The sequence below is a fragment of the Priapulus caudatus genome, unplaced genomic scaffold, assembly GCF_000485595.1.
Source record: "Priapulus caudatus unplaced genomic scaffold, Priapulus_caudatus-5.0.1 Scaffold52, whole genome shotgun sequence".
NCBI classification, from domain to species: Eukaryota; Metazoa; Priapulida; class Priapulimorpha; order Priapulimorphida; family Priapulidae; genus Priapulus; species Priapulus caudatus.
In genome coordinates, this window is record NW_014577113.1 from 357,712 (window position 1) to 376,376 (window position 18,665).

Below are 18,665 nucleotides of genomic sequence, written 5' to 3' on the forward strand. Positions count from 1 at the left end.
TATGTTGTTGTTGAGAGATGATGACTGCAGTGGGGGCCTGGTCGCACGGAAGCCCTTGAGAAATTGTAGCCATAGACTTCACTCTGCTGGACCAAGCCAGTGATGGCAGGGAAACCGTCTTAGTGATGACAGATGTCTTCACAAAGTTCACCGTGGCTGCGCCCACCAGAGATCAGCGCGCATCCACAACAGCCAAGGCCCTGGTGAAGGAATGGTTCCATCGCTACGGAGTTCCAGCACGGCTCCACTCGGATCAGGGTCGGAACTCCGAGAACAAAGTGGTTAGTGAACTGTGCAGTATCTACCAGGTGAAGAAGTCACGGACCAGCCCCTACCACCCACAAGGCAACGGACAGTGCGAGCGCTTCAACCGCACCATCCACGACCTTCTCAGGACGCTCCCACCAGAAAAGAAGCGTCGTTGCCATGAGTTTCTCCCTGAGATGTTGTTCACTTACAACGCTACGCCCCATGCAGCTACGGGATATTCCCCCTACTATCTGATGTTTGGACGGAACCCGCGATTGCCTGTTGATGGGTTGCTCGACACCCCAGATGAAGACGATGTGACCATAGACTGGTTGGCAACCCGCCGGGGAGCGCTGAGGGACGCATTCTTCAAAGCTGGGGAGAAGCTGGGATGCGGTGAAGGAGAGGAAGTGGGATAACCGGGCCCGACGCTGCTTAACTTCGGTGATCGGACGAGAACCGGTGCTTTCAGCGTGGTATGGCGGTAGACATTCAAGTAACGTTTTTCAACCCTCTTAACCTCGCACATTCATTACAGGCGATTTGTATAAAATATACCAATATATATATATATATATATATATATATATATATATATAGATAGATGGATGGCAAGGTGGATTCACATGTGTGAAACTGATAAATTATACTTGGTTGAACCAGTTCCAATAATTATATCAGTTATATAAATTATATAACAAAAAAAAGAAATAAAATAACATGGACAGCAACGAACGCAAAAATGAACATGTCGAATACTGTCTTTTAGTTAAAAATGTGAATAGCAAAACAAAAGAAGCCTACAGCACCCGGTATTCCCAGGCGGTCACCCATCCAAGTACTAACCGGGCCGACGCTGCTTAACTTCGGGTGATCGGACGAGAACCGGTGCTTTCAGCGTGGTATGGCCGTAGACATTCAAGTAACGTTTTTCAACCCTCTTAACCTCGCACATTCATTACAGGCGATTTGTATAAAATATACCAATATATATATATATATATATATATATATATAGATATAGATAGATGGATGGCAAGGTGGATTCACATGTGTGAAACTGATAAATTATAATTGGTTGAACCAGTTCCAATAATTATATCAGTTATATAAATTATATAACAAAAAAAAGAAATAAAATAACATGGACAGCAACGAACGCAAAAATGAACATGTCGAATACTGTCTTAAAAATGTGAATAGCAAAAAAAAAGCCTACAGCACCGGTATTCCCAGGCGGTCACCCATCCAAGTACTAACCGGGCCCGACGCTGCTTAACTTCGGTGATCGGACGAGAACCGGTGCTTTCAGCGTGGTATGGCCGTAGACATTCAAGTAACGTTTTTCAACCCTCTTAACCTCGCACGTACATTCATTACAGGCGATTTGTATAAAATATACCAATATATATATATATATATATATATATATAGATAGATGGATGGCAAGGTGGATTCACATGTGTGAACCTGATAAATTATACTTGGTTGAACCAGTTACAATAATGATATCAGTTATATAAATTATATAACAAACAAAAAGAAAACAAAAACATGGACAGCAACGAACGCAAAAATGAACATGTAGAATACTGTCTTTTAGTTAAAAATGTGAATAGCAAAAAAAAAGAACCGGTGCTTTCAGCGTGGTATGGCCGTAGACATTCAAGTAACGTTTTAAAACCCTCTTAACCTCGCACATTCATTACAGTTTGTATCAAATATACCTATATATATATATATATATATATATATATATATATATACATAGGGGAGATAGATAGATACATAGATAGATGGATGGAAAGGTGGATTCACATGTGTGAACATGATAAATTATACCTGGTTGAACTAGTTACAATATATCAGTTATATAAATTATATAATTAACAAAAGTAACAAAAAACATGGACAGCAACGAACACAAAAATGAACAAGCACAATGGAATTACACTGGCTTTTTAGTTAAAAATATAAATAGTAAAAAATCAAAAAGCCTACAGCACCCGGTATTCCCAGGCGGTCACCTATCCAAGTACTAACCGGGCCCGACGCTGCTTAAAGGGATCCTTTACTCTAGGTTCTAGGCTTATTTTTAGTTAATTTAGGTTAAAATTACGCTACATAAAAAGTTTCATGGTTCAATCACCATTAGAAATATTTTAAAAAATTGTTTTAAAACTAAGGACTAGTTTGACCGACGTGGCGCCACTCAAAGCGCACGATCTGAAAAGTTGCGCAAAATAACTTTTCAGCCAATTAAGGACTATAGACTGAGGGTGTTTCTTATTTATTAATTTAAAACAAAAGGATTGTAATATCTTATAAACGACATATATAGTTTCAGTTATATTATGGATAAATTTGTCCTAAAATGAACATCGTTCGGTTAAATAGCATTTATTTATAAATATAATTGCACCTTTGTGATTAGCCCTCGGTCTGTAACATGCAAAATATATTGGGAAATGCACAACTTTTTCAGGGTGGCAGCACGGTCGCGGGTGTCAATGGTGCCGTTCAAATATCGTAGCGTTGATGTATAATTAATTATAACAACTAAATTAGGTATCTGGTAACAAGTACGTGTGGGTATAGACGATTTGTTATACAGTAAGTACAGTTGTATGCAGTAAAATCCTAGAGTCTAGTATCCCTTTAGCATCGGTAATATATATATATATATATATATATATATATATATAGACGAACTTCGTTACAACGTACCTCCAGCGACCTTAAGAATCGGTACGTTATAATGATAGTTCGTTAACCAATTACCATAAAATGAACGCTAAAGCAAGAATTAAAACATGAAAGTTTAATGATGTAACAAATTTGTCAATTTAGAGTAAAATAAAACAATATACCGGTATTGAAAACACCCGACACACCTTTACGATAATTAGACACAATTTCTGCTGTCTGAGACAGCGAAATCTGCTTGCATTTTGCAGGCATGGTTTTGTTTGCTTACCTGGTTGAACCAGTTACATCTGTCCGTCTCAGGGATGCATTGACCATCGGCACACTGCCACTTGCCATCTCCGCATGGACCAACAGTGGGTACAGGCGTTGTACCACCCGGCAAGTCCTTGTCATATGGCTGGCATCCAGGTGTGAAACTGATGTCATCGATAGCAATGTCGCCTGTGATGCCGTAACCGACAGTTCCCTCTATGATGACCTACACGGAATTAAAACACACATTACCACAAATTATAGTCTAATTTGATTGCATTCTGTAACCTCATATCCATTTATGCCTGCACTTCTTTGTGTCCTGTTCCAAAATTTCTATTCCCACATCAAATGGTTTTACAGTGGTAACAGATATCATATAGTTTCTATAATATCATAGTAATCTCAATAAAAGTTCAATCTTATATTTAAAATGGTAAAATTTAGTAGGATTTTATTAGAAGTAATATTTTATATAATTATTATATTAATTTTTCTACCAACAGTTATTATAATCAGGCTATTATTCTCATATCACAAACAGTTTGATATGCTGGTAAGTATCACAGAATCATAAAATGAAGTATTAATAGCACTACTATATATTGTAAAAAATTTAAAAACGTTAGCATAATGTAATTTAAATACTTGCAAAAAAATACAAAAAACAACTGACAAGCATGCTCTTCATCGCTGTCACACGTACAGCACGGCGCCCACGATCTCACCTCAAACGGTTGTGTGATGACTAAGGGGATCTCGATCCTCTCGTAGTAGTCTCCTACTTCTCCAACGCGGGACCACACCTGCGTGAGCATGCCGCCGACCTCGGTGCGTGTGTACACGGCCAGCTTGTCGACCGTCGGGCCGTACATGTGGTAGTAGAACCTCACCGTGCAGCCGCTACTCCCCGCTACAGTGAACGCTTGACTCTTTAGTCTGGCCTGGTAGCCCGGCAGCTGCGGGGAGGACGTCTCTATCAGCATGTAGTAGCCGAACCTGTTGAGAAAGGTGCCAGACTAGAACTCCGACACAGGATAATAGGAGAGAAATTGGATCAATTCACATGGCAATGAAACGTGTTATATCGGATAGCGCATAACCTGGTTGCATTCACCCGCTAAACAGTTGAGCCCTAACCCTACCCTATAGATGCCTCCTGAACTGCCTTGCATACACTGCAGAAGTTCATACAGCTGAGGGTTCAATCAGAGTAAAATATTGTAACCAGTGTCATGCAGGAATAGTTTTTTTTTTAATTACTTGAGGTAAATGGTAATCGGTTTCAACTCATCTGATTCACAGGTGTGTACTAAGTAGCAATTAACCCTGCTTAATTTCTGCCATGTAAATGGTGAAATAGGCAGCAGCCAGAACATGCGTTGATTTTTCTATGTGGACCTTACACTGTTGAGATATGTATACCACTTCTTTGTCTAGCATGACGCAGTCCTAGATCTGTTTCAATCACATCCCAAAGTTGAACATTCGTGCATATAGTACCATAAATTCAGCCATACATAGAAGATTTTAAAACAGACGTTTCCAATTCGTCCACTCCGTTCAATCGAGCTATTAAATTTTCACTTTCCATTAGTACACATTTAACCTATGTGTCCAAACTGCACATATTTTTACGATCAACTTGTATCACGTTGATTCACACGTGCGTTACACGTACATTCCTGCTGCCATGCCTTATATAATGAATTGAGGGTGCACCACTCTAATATGAGCTTTAATATAGTGACATAATTCTATCTATATCCGACTAATCAGAGCACAGCCTGTGACAGCCGGTAGAGCTGCTAGAGCTTGTTCTTCATCACGTTGTAAAAACAGCCAGGAACCTGTCTTATTAGCGAGAAGTGTAGCACGCCCGGTTGTAGGTGAAAGCAGGGGACACCTGACTTTTAAGACCATTCACACAGACCTGCTGTTGGTGGTGTGATCACGTGAGGGGCCTGTCAGATAGGATAGCGTTTCATCCGACGTTCTCTCCCAGTCGAAATCGTCGCCATTCATCTGGTTCCAGTCGCACAGACCGTTCTCAAAGTCGCACTTGTTGTACGCCTGACACAAGGTGGCATCTTCATCCGACTGGTCGCCGCAATCGTCTGTATGGTCACAGATCCTGCGATGAACGGTGAATGACATAGCTATGTTTAGGTATAATTGCACGGGATTACGAGGTTCTTCCACTGGTTTGTCCTGAGAACAGATTATCGTACACGAGCGAGAGCCATCCATCCTCGCACAAGCAGCAGAACACATTCACGAGATGTAACGTTTCAGAATGGTTAAACTGTACTATGAGATCACGGACCCACTCACTCACACTAAATTCATGCACTGCATCTTGTGAATAGTAAATGGGAAAGATTATTGTCATGTACACTAATTTTCAAATGGTGATGTTACAATTGGTATATATACAGCAAGAGATTTCATGGCTAGTGTTATCCTACTATGATTTCTGTGTTTGTCCAACCTGTTGATATGAAGCTATTAAGGTCACTTACCTGGAATTGCTGACGCAGGATTTTCTGGTGCAAAGGAATTCACCAGTAACACATTTGCCATCTGATGATGGCATAGGCAATTCACATGCTACAATAAAATATTTCAAACACTATATCTTCAATCTACTAAGAGATACAGTAATAAATTATATGATTTGCACCAAATAGGCATAATTTAGTGAAAGGAAATCATAACATAACCATCAAAACATTGGCCAAAATAAGCATGGATAGACATTCATGTATACATAAATTTATGTATTATAGTATTATGTATATATATTATATCTGTATACTACTACTACTACTACGGCTACGACGGTGACGGCTACTGCAACTGCCAATACCGCTACCACTACTATCTTATAATTATTAATAATTATTTTATTATTATTATCATTATAAAATTGTTATAATATCGTACATTCAAATTTCACATCGTCAAGAGCAATTTCTCCGCCGGTATAACCGTACTTATCACCAGTGATCGAAATCTTGAATGGACGCGTCAACCTGGATACCTGTACTGTAGCTCGGTTCCACTGTGATCCTAAAATATATAGTATATATAGCAACTAATTTCACTATGCTCTCAGATCTTGTCTTTATAAAAGAGTATATGAATGCTTGCAAAACAGAACTTTATATATTATATCAGTAGTTCATAAGGAAAATTTCAAAACTGAAACTCCTGATTATATATATATCAGGAGTAGATAATAGGAAAGGAGTGTGACTTCAATAAACAAGGGAAATTCGTCATTTACTAGCCTTATAATACCTACGATTTACTACGCGTAACTCATCCAACTTGAGCTCAAATCGTACACAGTATATTCGCCTAGCATCGTGCAAAATCGTTTCCTCGTATACACCAGCAATCCGGAGATAGAGACTAAAACGTACGACACGATTATCCATTCTTTGACCATCAATCCAAACGTATTCCCCGCCAAACTTGCAAACAAAAGGCAGCTACTATAATATATATAACCACTCTTGCTCACTCGGCGAGACGGTGTGGCTCGCAGGAAGATTGCGGTAAGCGTGCGTGCATGGGGGGCATACCAGCTGTATGCCGGTATGCCGGTATGTAGCTGTATGCCGGGTCACAGGTTATCTCGCCGAGTGTTGCGTCGATGTCCAATCTCCCAGCGAGCCACACCGCCTCGCCGAGTGAGCAACAGTGCGTTAGTAGCTACCTTTTGTTTGCAAGTTCGGCGGGGAATACGTTCGGATTGGTGGCCAAAGAATGGATAATCGTGTCGTACGTTTTAGTCTGTATCTCCGGATTGCTGGTGTATACGAGGAAACAATTTCGCACGATGCTAGGCGAATGTACTGTGTACGATTTGAGCTCAAGTTGGATGAGTTCCGCGTAGTAAATCGTAGGTATTATAAAGCTAGTAAATGACGAATTTCCCTTGTTTATTGAAGTCACACTCCTTCCCTATTATCTACTCCTGATATATATATATATATATATATATATAATATAAATACTATTCTATCAGTATATCATTATATTACAGTTACTACACATGCACATGTACTTTCCTGTAGCCCAACCTGATAATATAGTGCATAATATTATACATTATGAAGGTATACAGCTTCACTGGGTAAATAAACCCAGTAATAACAAAATGTTTCCAGCTAAAAATATTGATCAATGCTGATAAGTTGATCCTACCCATGTTTTTAGCCAGCTCCCACATCCTAGTTTTGCTAGCTCCCTCTATATGGAATACCCGTAACTCTCCGCCGAAAGCATCTCTCATCCAGTACCTGTTGCACATAAAAATAAAATGTTGCAGCAATAACAGCAAGTTATGCTGAAGGTGTAGTTATTATTATGTAGTAAATATTGTATAAATGTGTATTTGTTGTATTACGGCCAGACACATGCGAGCACGCAACTCTACTATGCTATCACCAGTGCTAGTTTATTTCAAAATAGAGCATTTAATCTAATTTTAAAAAGTTACTAAAACAACAAACAAAAACAATCCTGTAAGAGATTTAGTTTTGGATATTTCTCACTTTGATCTTGCATATGTATAGTATATAAAGGCGAGTAGAAAAACGTGAAAATTCGCAAAGAAGCAAAATTAGAATTTATAGACAGGAAACAAATAATTGTGAATGAAAACTAAAACATTACATGGATAATCTATAATATGTTAACAAGTTATAAAATTTATTGAATTCTATTGCATCAAATAGTTTCAACCAGTAATTAACACTGTTGTTGTGACTTGAAGAAATTACAGTAATAAACAGGAACTGATAATTCGTGCTTCATAACTTCAGCCAGATTAAAGTGATTAACCAAATAAACTAATAACAAATTAAATAAACGTGACGTGCTCTCACCAGAATGTCAGCTCACAGGTGGCGCTAGCTTGTTGGAGCTCAACAGATACTAGTTCCGCGTACCATGACGAAGAGCCAGTATCATCGGCAATGTACATGTAGTGACCAAGCTGTGTGCTGGTGGTGTGATCGTAGCCTGGACCCGTCTGAGCCGCTGGCGCCGTCGCATTCTGCCTTATCCACTGGTACCAACCGGTGTTTGCCCAACTCCATCCACACACAGCTGTTATAATGCAATATATAGTTGACCCTCATATTAAAATCCTTCTCTCTCTCTCTTTTCTCCCTCCCCTCCCCCCCCTCTGCTCTCTCTCTCTCTCTCTTTTCTCTCTCTCTCTCTCTCTCTCTCTCTCTCTCTCTCTCTATATATATATATATATATATTATGTGTGTGTGTATATTATATACACATATACTTCAAATAATTATCTCTTATCTCAACTCGCAATTTTCTCGGCTACATGGCTAGATCCCAGCATGTATATCTTAAATGCCAACTGGTTGTAGTGTAGCTGAAAAATACTATTTACTGTGCATGGTATCCCGAAAAGTGTGTATTGAAATTGGTGTATATAATGACAATTATACTCCAGATGCCACTATACATACAGTGTTTCCTGTAGAAGCACGGAATGGTTGCAGATTCAGATGCATTCCAGCAACAACCTTGAGCTAGGCAGGACGTTTCATCAACGTACATGCCAGAGTTGCTGCAGTCAGTCCTGTCTATGTCATCTACTAGGCAGGTAGCACCATCAGCTATCATAACAAAATAATGAATGATACCGCTTGAAAATGCAGCAAGCACTGCATCATGAAACATGAAACAGCCATATTTTATACAAGTGGTTTTTAGGCAAGAACATTTCATGGTAGGGCAAAAGACACTAGAATAGACACATTGACTGATTGTGCAAATCTAGGTCAATTCATTAGCTATTTAAGCTTACTAGCTTCTTAATTTCTTAACGAACCCGTCTCAAAGGTGCAGTCGTAGCCACATTGAGTTTCATCATCTCCGTCCGGACAGTCAATAGTGAAGTCACACACCTGTACGACAAAGTCATTCCTGTACAAACAACTCAACCGAAGTTAGTCAACGAAAGACCAATGCGTTTAACAATTTTATGATTATACATAGAATATTATAATTATATAATTATAATTGAGCATTTACTATAATGTGAAGCTTTAGTACCTACTCATTTGCAAAGTAGAAAACGAACCAGCTAGATAATGCAATTGGGGTTATAGTTTCAGTGGGGCTTACCCTGCTCCTGTCAATGCATGTTCCTGTGCTCTGGCAGGTGTAGCATGGAGGAGGTTTGGTTGGGGGCGGTGGGCAGGTACTACCGCTCCACATGACCAGGTCATCTAATGCGATATCACCGAGATTTCCACTGCCCACAATACCCTCAAAGATTATTTTGAATGCAGTTGTACCAGGTGTAAAATCTATTTGGTCAAAGAACCACTCATCACCTTGTTCACCAGTCTTGGTCCACACAACTTTTACAACTGCAACAAGAAGAAAAACAATTCAGTTTCCGAGCACAATTACAATTTTACAAATATTTATTACAATATAATTGTAACTTCTGGTGGAGATATATACTTCTCCATTTGGATTGCCAAATAATTGGTCTTGTACAAATCCTAATATATAATCCATATCTAAAATGCACGCATAGTGGTTGATTTGATTTGGTTTGTTACGATTATTATACTACAAATCACATGGAGGTAAAAAAAAAAGAAGGGTTTTCCTCGAATTATAAGAGCACGTACTAGAGTATTATATATGTTGTCTATGGTTTTACTGCCAGTAATCAGTACCTTCAGGAGAGCTGTACATGTGAAGCACTACATTTAGTGTTCCCACGTGTGTCCCTTTCATATGGTACCAAAACTGGAGGCAGCTATCATGACCAGAAGTGCTAAAGATCTGCATCACTGTTGAGTGCAAGTAGGCTTTCTCTCCAGGCTGGGCGTACTTTGATGGCATAACTAGGTAGCCACCATATATTGTACCTATATGAGCAGACAGTATAACGGCTCAAATTAATACTCTCAGTGACTATCAGAGTGTTAGACTGATAATTTATATGATTAATTTGTAACTGATTTCCTACAAATAATAATATTCTCGGTGAACTGAGACAAGCGACACATCAAATATGTTAATATTTAAATATATTAACTCGCTGTCGACTATCTCACATCCATGATTAAAAACTACTACCAGAATTAACTCGCTACTACAAACAACAGACCAGACCACCACCATAACAACAACAACAACAACAACAACAACAACAACAATAATAATAATGATAATGATAATAATATATGGTGGTAATGGTGTCGGTGGTCATTGCTGAAATCTCATAAATCATTGCATGGTAATGGACGGTCAACCCGACCGACATCGATTGACCGATACATTATTATGAATACATCGATTATATCTATATCTATCTATCTCTCTCTCTATATATATATATATATATATATATAAATATATATATTTTATAAATACCTAGTGTGTGGTCGACGGCCGGTGCCGTGTCGTGCTTCAGCGTTTCACCGGACCCGATCAGCCAGTCGAGGTTGGCGCTTTGCCGGTCATTGCGGTACGTGCACGTGTCTAGCTCAAAGTCACAAACACCTGGCGGCACGCACACGTGCAGCTTGTCAACGTCGTCAACTGCGATGGCGCCGGACGCCGCCGTGCCGACCTCCGCCTCGATGGTGAGGAAGAAACTCGACACGGTCATCATCCTCACCTGTACGTGGTGAAAGCATGTATGTACGCAAGGTTACGCATCGTGACGTCACGCACCGTGAGCACGTGGAATGTCAGGTCACGTGTCGTGAGGTCACACGTCGTCAGCTCATGCAATTTCAGAGACATGTGACGCCACCCATCATGAGCTCACAGGTAGGAAATGCTGTAAGATTACATATCGTGAGGTTTAGTTTTATGTTTTACTTTACACGTAAATTTTTGGGTACTACTACAACAATATTACCAATTTACCAATACCAAATGACCATTTTTGGTATTATCCATGGTACTTATTACTGGGTATCATGCACTTACTATATATACTTACTGGATACTATCACTTACACGTGAATATATATAAATGTATATATATGAAATTTGTGTCACATACCTGCACAACATGCCACTCGTTGGCTTGGGACACTGACTGAGAGTGGATAAGATTCTGAGTCGCGGCCTCAGTATAGTAAATGTTCAGCGTGCCGACGTTAGCTCCCGACATCCAGTACCAGAACTGGAAGCACTGCATGAATGCTGGCAAGCAAAAGAAAAATGGCATTCACAGACTGGTAGACATTACAGTAAATCATTCCATCACATGCCATTTAATGGACAAGATACATTGTTGATAATTCTCCACTAAGCGAAACATCTATTGAACAAGGTCATAATAACATGGCTCTTATAGAAATGTGCTGTGCTGTTTAACATGAGATAGTGAAATAATAATACAATAGTAATAAGAGGTTCTTCATACTTAGTAACTACACTGGCTATGATAATTTAACAGTACTTAAACAAGTCCCAAAAAACAACCTTGTCTCATGACATTGACAGGTTGCTGGTTTAATTTGCATGTTAGCAGAGTATTCTAAAGTGGAAGAGCTTTTCTAGTGAGTTCGATTCGGCTTACTGTGCTTTTACTAGTTATTCTGCACTATAATTAGAGGCGACCAGACAGCAGAGAATTTCACATTATTTTTCCTTCACTTAGACTTTTATCACGTCTTTTATTATCAGCAGAGAAGAGACATGATGCAATTCAAACTGGCTAATGGAATGAATGCAACATACCCGAACTGTAAATGGGGCTGTTCACGCGAGCCTTGCTGCCGGCAGGCTGCTGCTGCTTGGTGGAGACATACAGGTAAGAGCCTTCATGTGTACTGTATGTGACATCACTGGTGGGACCAAAGTCCTTGGCGCCTGTTGCAGCTGTTAGATGAATCAGAAGTATATTCACGCATCTGTCATCTGTGACACCATGAAACTAGGAACCACCTACTACTACCATGTTGCTGGTGCTAGAGAAACTGTCTGCATATATATATACATATATATATATATATAATAATATATATAATTATTTATACCATCTGCAAGCTGCCAGTCGAAGTTTCCTGCTGGATCCTTAGTGAATTCACACCATCCATTCTCAAAGTCGCAGGAGCTGGATTCGGGGCAGGGTCCCTTGTTGAATTTGAAATCATCCAGAGCAATGTCAGCAGCCACAGTTGACGAGTTTACCACTGCCTCCATGACAATCCTACCGATACATAACAATTGATAAGGAAAGAAAAATGGTGGTGAAAATACTATACTTTAAATGTAATTTAAAATACACTAGTAGTGTAATTCAAATGCAATCTGGTGGATAAATGTACAGGCCAAAAACGCGATTGAGCAAAACATGCAGCAGTTAATTATAATCTAAAGTGGATACTAATAATGCATTCAACCTGCAACGTGAAAATATTGAGAGTGTCATTGCCACATTTATTTGTTGGGGGTTCAGATGTTCAGGTTTATCAGTTTAACAACAAAAAACAAGTTTAACAAGCAAAATAACGTCTAGGGCGGTGCCATTTGAGTAACGACGGGACAATACGAACCCAAGTACATCAACTTGAAACGGGAAAAAAATCTGAGAATTTCGAGGCGCTACCCTCTCCATAGTCACTTACATGTATTTGCCTGTGTGCCGAATGTGCAGCTGCGTATACTTCCAGTCAGGGATGTCCGTGCCGAACCTGGTCCAGATCTGCGTGTCCTTGCCCGCGCTGTCACGCATATACACGTTGAGTCGGCCCACGTGCGTCCCAAACATGTAGTACCAATACTTGAAGCAGACACCATCGGTCGGAAAGTCAGCCAGTGGGCTGACGACCCTTGCCTTGTCACCTGCGCACAGTAAGTGCAAGAGGCGACGTTACATACTGCATCGACCACTGTATCATAATATCCTGCATGAACACATCAGTTACTGAATGTAGAGTTAGGTAGTCTCCCTAAAGAAGAATGATGAGTAGGAGAGGGTCGGAGGAAGGAAGAAGAAGAGGAGGAGGAGAAGGAGGAGGCCAAGGAAGAAAAGGACGAGTGATTTAGACATCTTACATAATCTTTCTATTGCACTACCTATCGTGGTGTAGACCCCATGTGTCGATTCATGTAATGACAGTGTCAGTATAGAGATGGTGATCATCCAAAAACCATTTATTACGGCATATTAGGTACAATAGCAGTGTCAGTGAATTGATAACATATATTCGTCTTCTAATACTCACCAGCTTTCTGTCCTCCACCTTTAGCGTAGATGTACCAGCCAGCAGAACTCTGCATCGTGTGATCATATAATGGACCAGTGCCTTCATCAGAAGTTGCCCCTCTTAGAGACACCCACTGGAACTCGGCTAGATACAAGATAAAACACACCCAAAGTAAAGCCTTTTGCAAGGCGTGATAAAGCATTTCTAACTACGTATATATGTTATTGAAAGCTACAGTACATATAGTATAAACGTATACCGCCTGAGAAATCACTAGTTACCCGTGTTGTCATGCTGCCACGAACACCAGCCTCCCTGGAAGTCACAGTCAAATGGCGATGGTGGATAGGTAGGTGCGGGAGTTGGCATATTCGTCGTCGCCGTGGTAACTGCCTCGCAGCTCGTACCGAAAACCATCAAATCGTCAACGGCAATGTCACCATAATAGCCGGTGTCCAGCGTAGCTAGTAGAAACCATAAAAGCGTGGCGTCAATGGCAAACGGGCAATTTTCTCTAGAGACTTGAATTGCAGTACAATGCCACATGTACGTGTACCTCGTAATTTATAACACTCCGTTATAATTTACATATACACTCGGTGTAGTTCTTTTATGCAAATGCGTACAATGTGGGCTACATAGATAGAATATTGCTTCAATATAATGTCTCAGGAACAAACCTTCTATGATAAGGTACCATTCCGTAGAGGAACTGATGTGTATGTTAGCCTCATTCCAGCTGCTACCCTGTGCTTTGGACTTTTGCCAGAGAAGGATTTCAGCTGGATTTGCTGAAAAATAGTTAGGAGCAAAAAGGTACTGACACTGCTCAGATTGCTCATGATTCATTTAACACCATAAGTATAACTATAGTTCAGATAAGCCTTCTGAATATTTTACTCTATAATTTTACCCTAAGGAATATCCCCAATAAATGTTACACACATTACAGATGTGATGAATATGTAAATAAATGGGTCTTACAAATGGAGCTACAATTATTGTATTTAATGTTTCAATAACATAAATATGAATAATTCGTGAAATATATACTAACGAGCTCATTTCTGCTTAAGACACACCTGTGTTGAATTGCATCAGGTAGATGTTTAGCTCGCCAATGTTCGCACCATACATGTGGTACCAGAAGTTGAAGCACTGACCACCCATTGGTGTTGCCTGGAAAGGCTCACTGTACATTCGAGCTTTCGTTCCACTCGGTAAGCTGGTAGACGTCTCTATGTACATATAGTAGCTGTGCATGAAAAAACAACACAGCCATTGTGCATAATTACCTTTACACAAATGTAGCCTACAAAATACAACACATCACTTATTGTTTATCTCAAATACGAAAATGTTTCATGTTTATGTAACTTGTACATTTGAAACAGCATGAGCATGAGTGCATGATTGCATGAGTACATAAATTAATTATGTATCGATTACAAAACATTTGTAAATTACATATATCGTATATACTGCCCATATTATAAAGACCCAATGTACAATTGCATAGTTCAAAACGTCTCGACGTGCAATTAATTGACCTATCAATGACCAGTCAATCAAGCTTAGCTAGTTTCTATATGGTGCATGCCAAAACGTTACCCAAGCGGCACGTCGTTACAATATATATATTGTTTTTAGAATCGCCTATCACAATACTCGCAGCCTGGGTAGAGCTGCTTGTCAATCACTCATCATATTAGAAATACAGCGGTAATTAAAAGGACCCTATGTGACATCGCGTAGTCCAAGGCGTGGCGACAAGCCATTGAATTTGCAGATGGGACTCACCCGAGTTCCGTTCCCGTCGTGTGATCGTTTGCGGGGCCGGTCGTCGTCGATGGCGTACCACCCTTGTTGCGCAGCCATTCAAACTTCTGCGTGCGATCGCTCACCCAGCTGCACATGTTCGACTCAAAGTCGCAGAATCCTGGCGGCCCACACGCATGGTCCGAGATCTGCATGTCATCGATGGCGATGTCGCCACTGCCGGCCGTACCCACCTCACCTGTGCAGAGCGCACGCGAATGAGACAATTTCGCATTTCGAAAAGCAAGATGCATTCTGGAAGTGTACTCAACTACCGAGTACGATGCTCAAGTATGGCAATACAGTACACAATTTATTATCCGAAACGTTTTGGAATTCAGAATTTTTTGGATTTCGGAATGGTAGTACAGTACAGATATGCATACCGTATATCCTGCATCTAGCCAGTACTTAAAACCCAAGTTTTCAAGAGGCCAAGTGCTGTATCACAGTAACATAATTATTAATGCATATTATGTATGAGTAATGCCAAACACATTGACATTTCTGCAGTGAACCTTGTGCGGCCAAACGCGAGCTTTGGTGTGCAGACAACCTCCACGAAAAAACGTTCGGCTTTCGGAGCTTTTCGGTTTTCAGAATTTTGGATAATTGATTGTGTACTGTAATTGTTATTTAAGCGTCAAAGTGAATTCTTTGCTTGCCACAACCAATTCAACAACAGCCAGCCTGCTACCTATGTTATAACAAAGAAGCGAGCGTGTTTGGCGGACGAAATCTATGTATGACCTGGTTATGAAATAGGATTACTAAGAATGTGTGAATGTCTTACACCAATAGGGGTAGAATTTCACCACGGCACTGACAGCATGTTCCCTCGATCAGTACGCATAGCAGATCCTCGTAGAAAAAAACAATGACTATGGCAACAAATGCTTGACGTGTCTACTCTCAAACAATAACGTATGTGTTATGTGTCTACAACTGACAAAGCGAAGCTAATACGCGATTATACCTTCAAACAGGACGTTGTAGGGCTTGCCAATATCTGACAGGGTAACGGTTCCTCTCCACCACATATCACCCATGTTGTCAGACCTGATCCAGGAGGGTCGGATCAGCTGCGCTTTCGGATCAAACTGGTACACGTACAGGGATCCGATGCCAGACCCATACATGTGGTACCAAAACGTCAGGCACCTACAGATTAATTCAACACCATCAGAATATAAAAAAATTGGATCATTAAAAATAAAAATAAACCTTCATGAAACATTCCCATAAGTTTTAACTGTTTTCATGCTGTATGATAAGTCATAGATGGTGCGATACAACAGACCAGCAAACAATTGGCTTTCCCCTGATCTAAATTCTCGATAAATCACTCTACATATCGGTACAACAGACCAGCAGACAATTGGTCACCACCCCATCATAATTGTCAATAAACCTCTCTACATTTTCACTAAAACTGTCATCAGTCTTTTGCCTCTTTGCACCACACACCTCTCTGATGTCATGTCGTACAGGGGGCTGATAAGCCCGGCTCTGTCACCGGCCTTCCCCTTAGCCGAGTTCATGTAGGCATAGTAACTCGTGTTGGTCTGCGTCGAGTGGTCGAACGACGGGCCGGTGTCTGCGTTTGGCGTCGCGCCGCGCCCTCGTGTCCAGTCGAAGCTGCTGTTGTATCCATTGACGTGACTCACAAAATGGCAGAAGTCATACTCAAAGTCGCACTCCATTGTCTGGCATGGGCCAGGGTACGTGATTATGTCATCGATCGCAATATCGCCTGCACAGTACAACAGATCAGAAACTAGAGGTGGGTGGCTGTGACCACAAGGCTGTGGCAATTTATTATCACCTGTAAAGCAGCTGGGATCCTTGGTCATGCCCATCAAGATCTTCCGCTACCCGAAAATAACCTTTACATGATACCAATTAAGAATTAAAGCTTTGATAGCTACGAATGGTTTCATCATGTGTTTCATTTCATATTATTCTGTGAAGCACCTGGAAAGTTTTTGTTTAATCCTATCAACACAAGTCAACTCTATTGTCTTTGATACGGAATTTTAATGGTTAATCACATTTTGTGTGATCATGCATGATACTTAACATACAGAGGGTGCTTTACAACATACGATCATTAGTATATTCATATGATCCATAGCTGCATGGTATCTGTGACAATAAACATGCCGAATATGTGACATACCTGCGTAGCTCTGGCCGATGATTCCTTCAAACGTAAGCATGTAGTCATCAGTGGAGTTGATGAATTTCTCAGCCAACTTCCACTCATCTCCCTGAGCTGAGTTCCTAGGTATGATAAGCACATGTGCATCATATATCACTCTACACTGGATAGTGAAATAGTGGCATGCATGACCGCCGTGCACACTGTTACTCTTACATGGTACCATATCACACGTTCATTATACCTATATGTATTACACCTAACACTACCGCATCTGGTTGCATAACTCGCTTTTATTCTGATAGCAGATGGCTCGAACAAGTATGAAAACGAGATGGCTGATGCCGCATTGATTCGTGTGGACACCTCTTACCTCATCCAGATGGTGCTGCGTAACCTGCTCGTAAACATGATCAGATTAAGGGTGCCGACGTCAGCGCCGTACATGTGGTACCACCAGCTGAAGCACAAGCCGCTGGCGTTTGTGGCTTTCTGCACACCGCTGTCCAGCCAGGCACGGTCACCGGGACTTCGTGAGGTTGCCTCCGTGTACAGATAGTAACCTGCCAGCAAGAATGTGTGCAACAAACCTATCAATTTACACTCATTCAGTTAATTACATTGTTTAGATATTGGCTCAGCGCACTACACAGTAATATCCCATGATACGTAATGGATTTGTGAAAACCGTTCGTAATGATAAAATCCATAATGTGAATGACGTTTTGCCAGTGAAAAAAATACAATGTTGACTAATGTATTATATAACTAGAAAGCGCAGTTGTCGCCAACTACATGTATCCCCCGTGTTCTCCCCAAGATGTGTAAGTATACAAAGTTTGGTCGCGCTAGGTCAATTAGGGGCCGAGTTATAGAGCGGAAGGGAAATATGATGAAGGTCAAGGTCAAGGTCAATGTCAAATAAAGGTTGCAGTGACCTGGTTTCAGTACGCAACACACCTTCTCCCCAAGATGTGTAAGTATACCAAGTTTGGTCGCGCTAGGTCAATTAGGGGCCCGAGTTATAGAGTGGAAAGGAAATATGATGAAGGTCAAGGTCAAGGTCAATGCCAAATAAAGGTTGCAGTGCCCTTGTTTTGGTACGCGAGCCGACACACCATCTCCCCAAGATGTGTAAGTATACCAAGTTTGGTCGCGCTAGGTCAATTAGGGGCCGAGTTATAGAGCGGAAGGGAAATATGATGAAGGTCAAGGTCAAGGTCAATGTCAAATAAAGGTTGCAG

At 40.6% G+C, this 18,665-nt stretch overlaps 1 protein-coding gene across 1 annotated transcript in view; it reads right to left on the reverse strand.

The window, feature by feature from the left end:
• Positions 1-18,665, reverse strand: part of LOC106820902 (MAM and LDL-receptor class A domain-containing protein 2-like) — a 43,934-nt gene that overhangs the window by 21,035 nt on the left and 4,234 nt on the right. The window contains exons 8-32 of the mRNA XM_014825502.1: positions 17,795-17,984; positions 17,440-17,543; positions 16,728-17,013; positions 16,237-16,421; positions 15,243-15,459; positions 14,525-14,697; positions 14,123-14,233; positions 13,724-13,906; positions 13,461-13,586; positions 12,861-13,077; positions 12,270-12,442; positions 11,971-12,111; positions 11,288-11,430; positions 10,648-10,894; positions 9,945-10,139; positions 9,379-9,626; positions 9,083-9,158; positions 8,718-8,867; positions 8,109-8,331; positions 7,426-7,520; positions 6,157-6,282; positions 5,733-5,820; positions 5,144-5,344; positions 3,939-4,209; positions 3,227-3,436 (exon numbers count right to left, since the gene is read on the reverse strand). Coding sequence (XP_014680988.1) covers positions 3,227-3,436; positions 3,939-4,209; positions 5,144-5,344; positions 5,733-5,820; positions 6,157-6,282; positions 7,426-7,520; positions 8,109-8,331; positions 8,718-8,867; positions 9,083-9,158; positions 9,379-9,626; positions 9,945-10,139; positions 10,648-10,894; positions 11,288-11,430; positions 11,971-12,111; positions 12,270-12,442; positions 12,861-13,077; positions 13,461-13,586; positions 13,724-13,906; positions 14,123-14,233; positions 14,525-14,697; positions 15,243-15,459; positions 16,237-16,421; positions 16,728-17,013; positions 17,440-17,543; positions 17,795-17,984 — 4,379 coding nt within the window. The remainder of the gene's footprint in view (positions 1-3,226; positions 3,437-3,938; positions 4,210-5,143; positions 5,345-5,732; positions 5,821-6,156; positions 6,283-7,425; positions 7,521-8,108; positions 8,332-8,717; positions 8,868-9,082; positions 9,159-9,378; positions 9,627-9,944; positions 10,140-10,647; positions 10,895-11,287; positions 11,431-11,970; positions 12,112-12,269; positions 12,443-12,860; positions 13,078-13,460; positions 13,587-13,723; positions 13,907-14,122; positions 14,234-14,524; positions 14,698-15,242; positions 15,460-16,236; positions 16,422-16,727; positions 17,014-17,439; positions 17,544-17,794; positions 17,985-18,665) is intronic.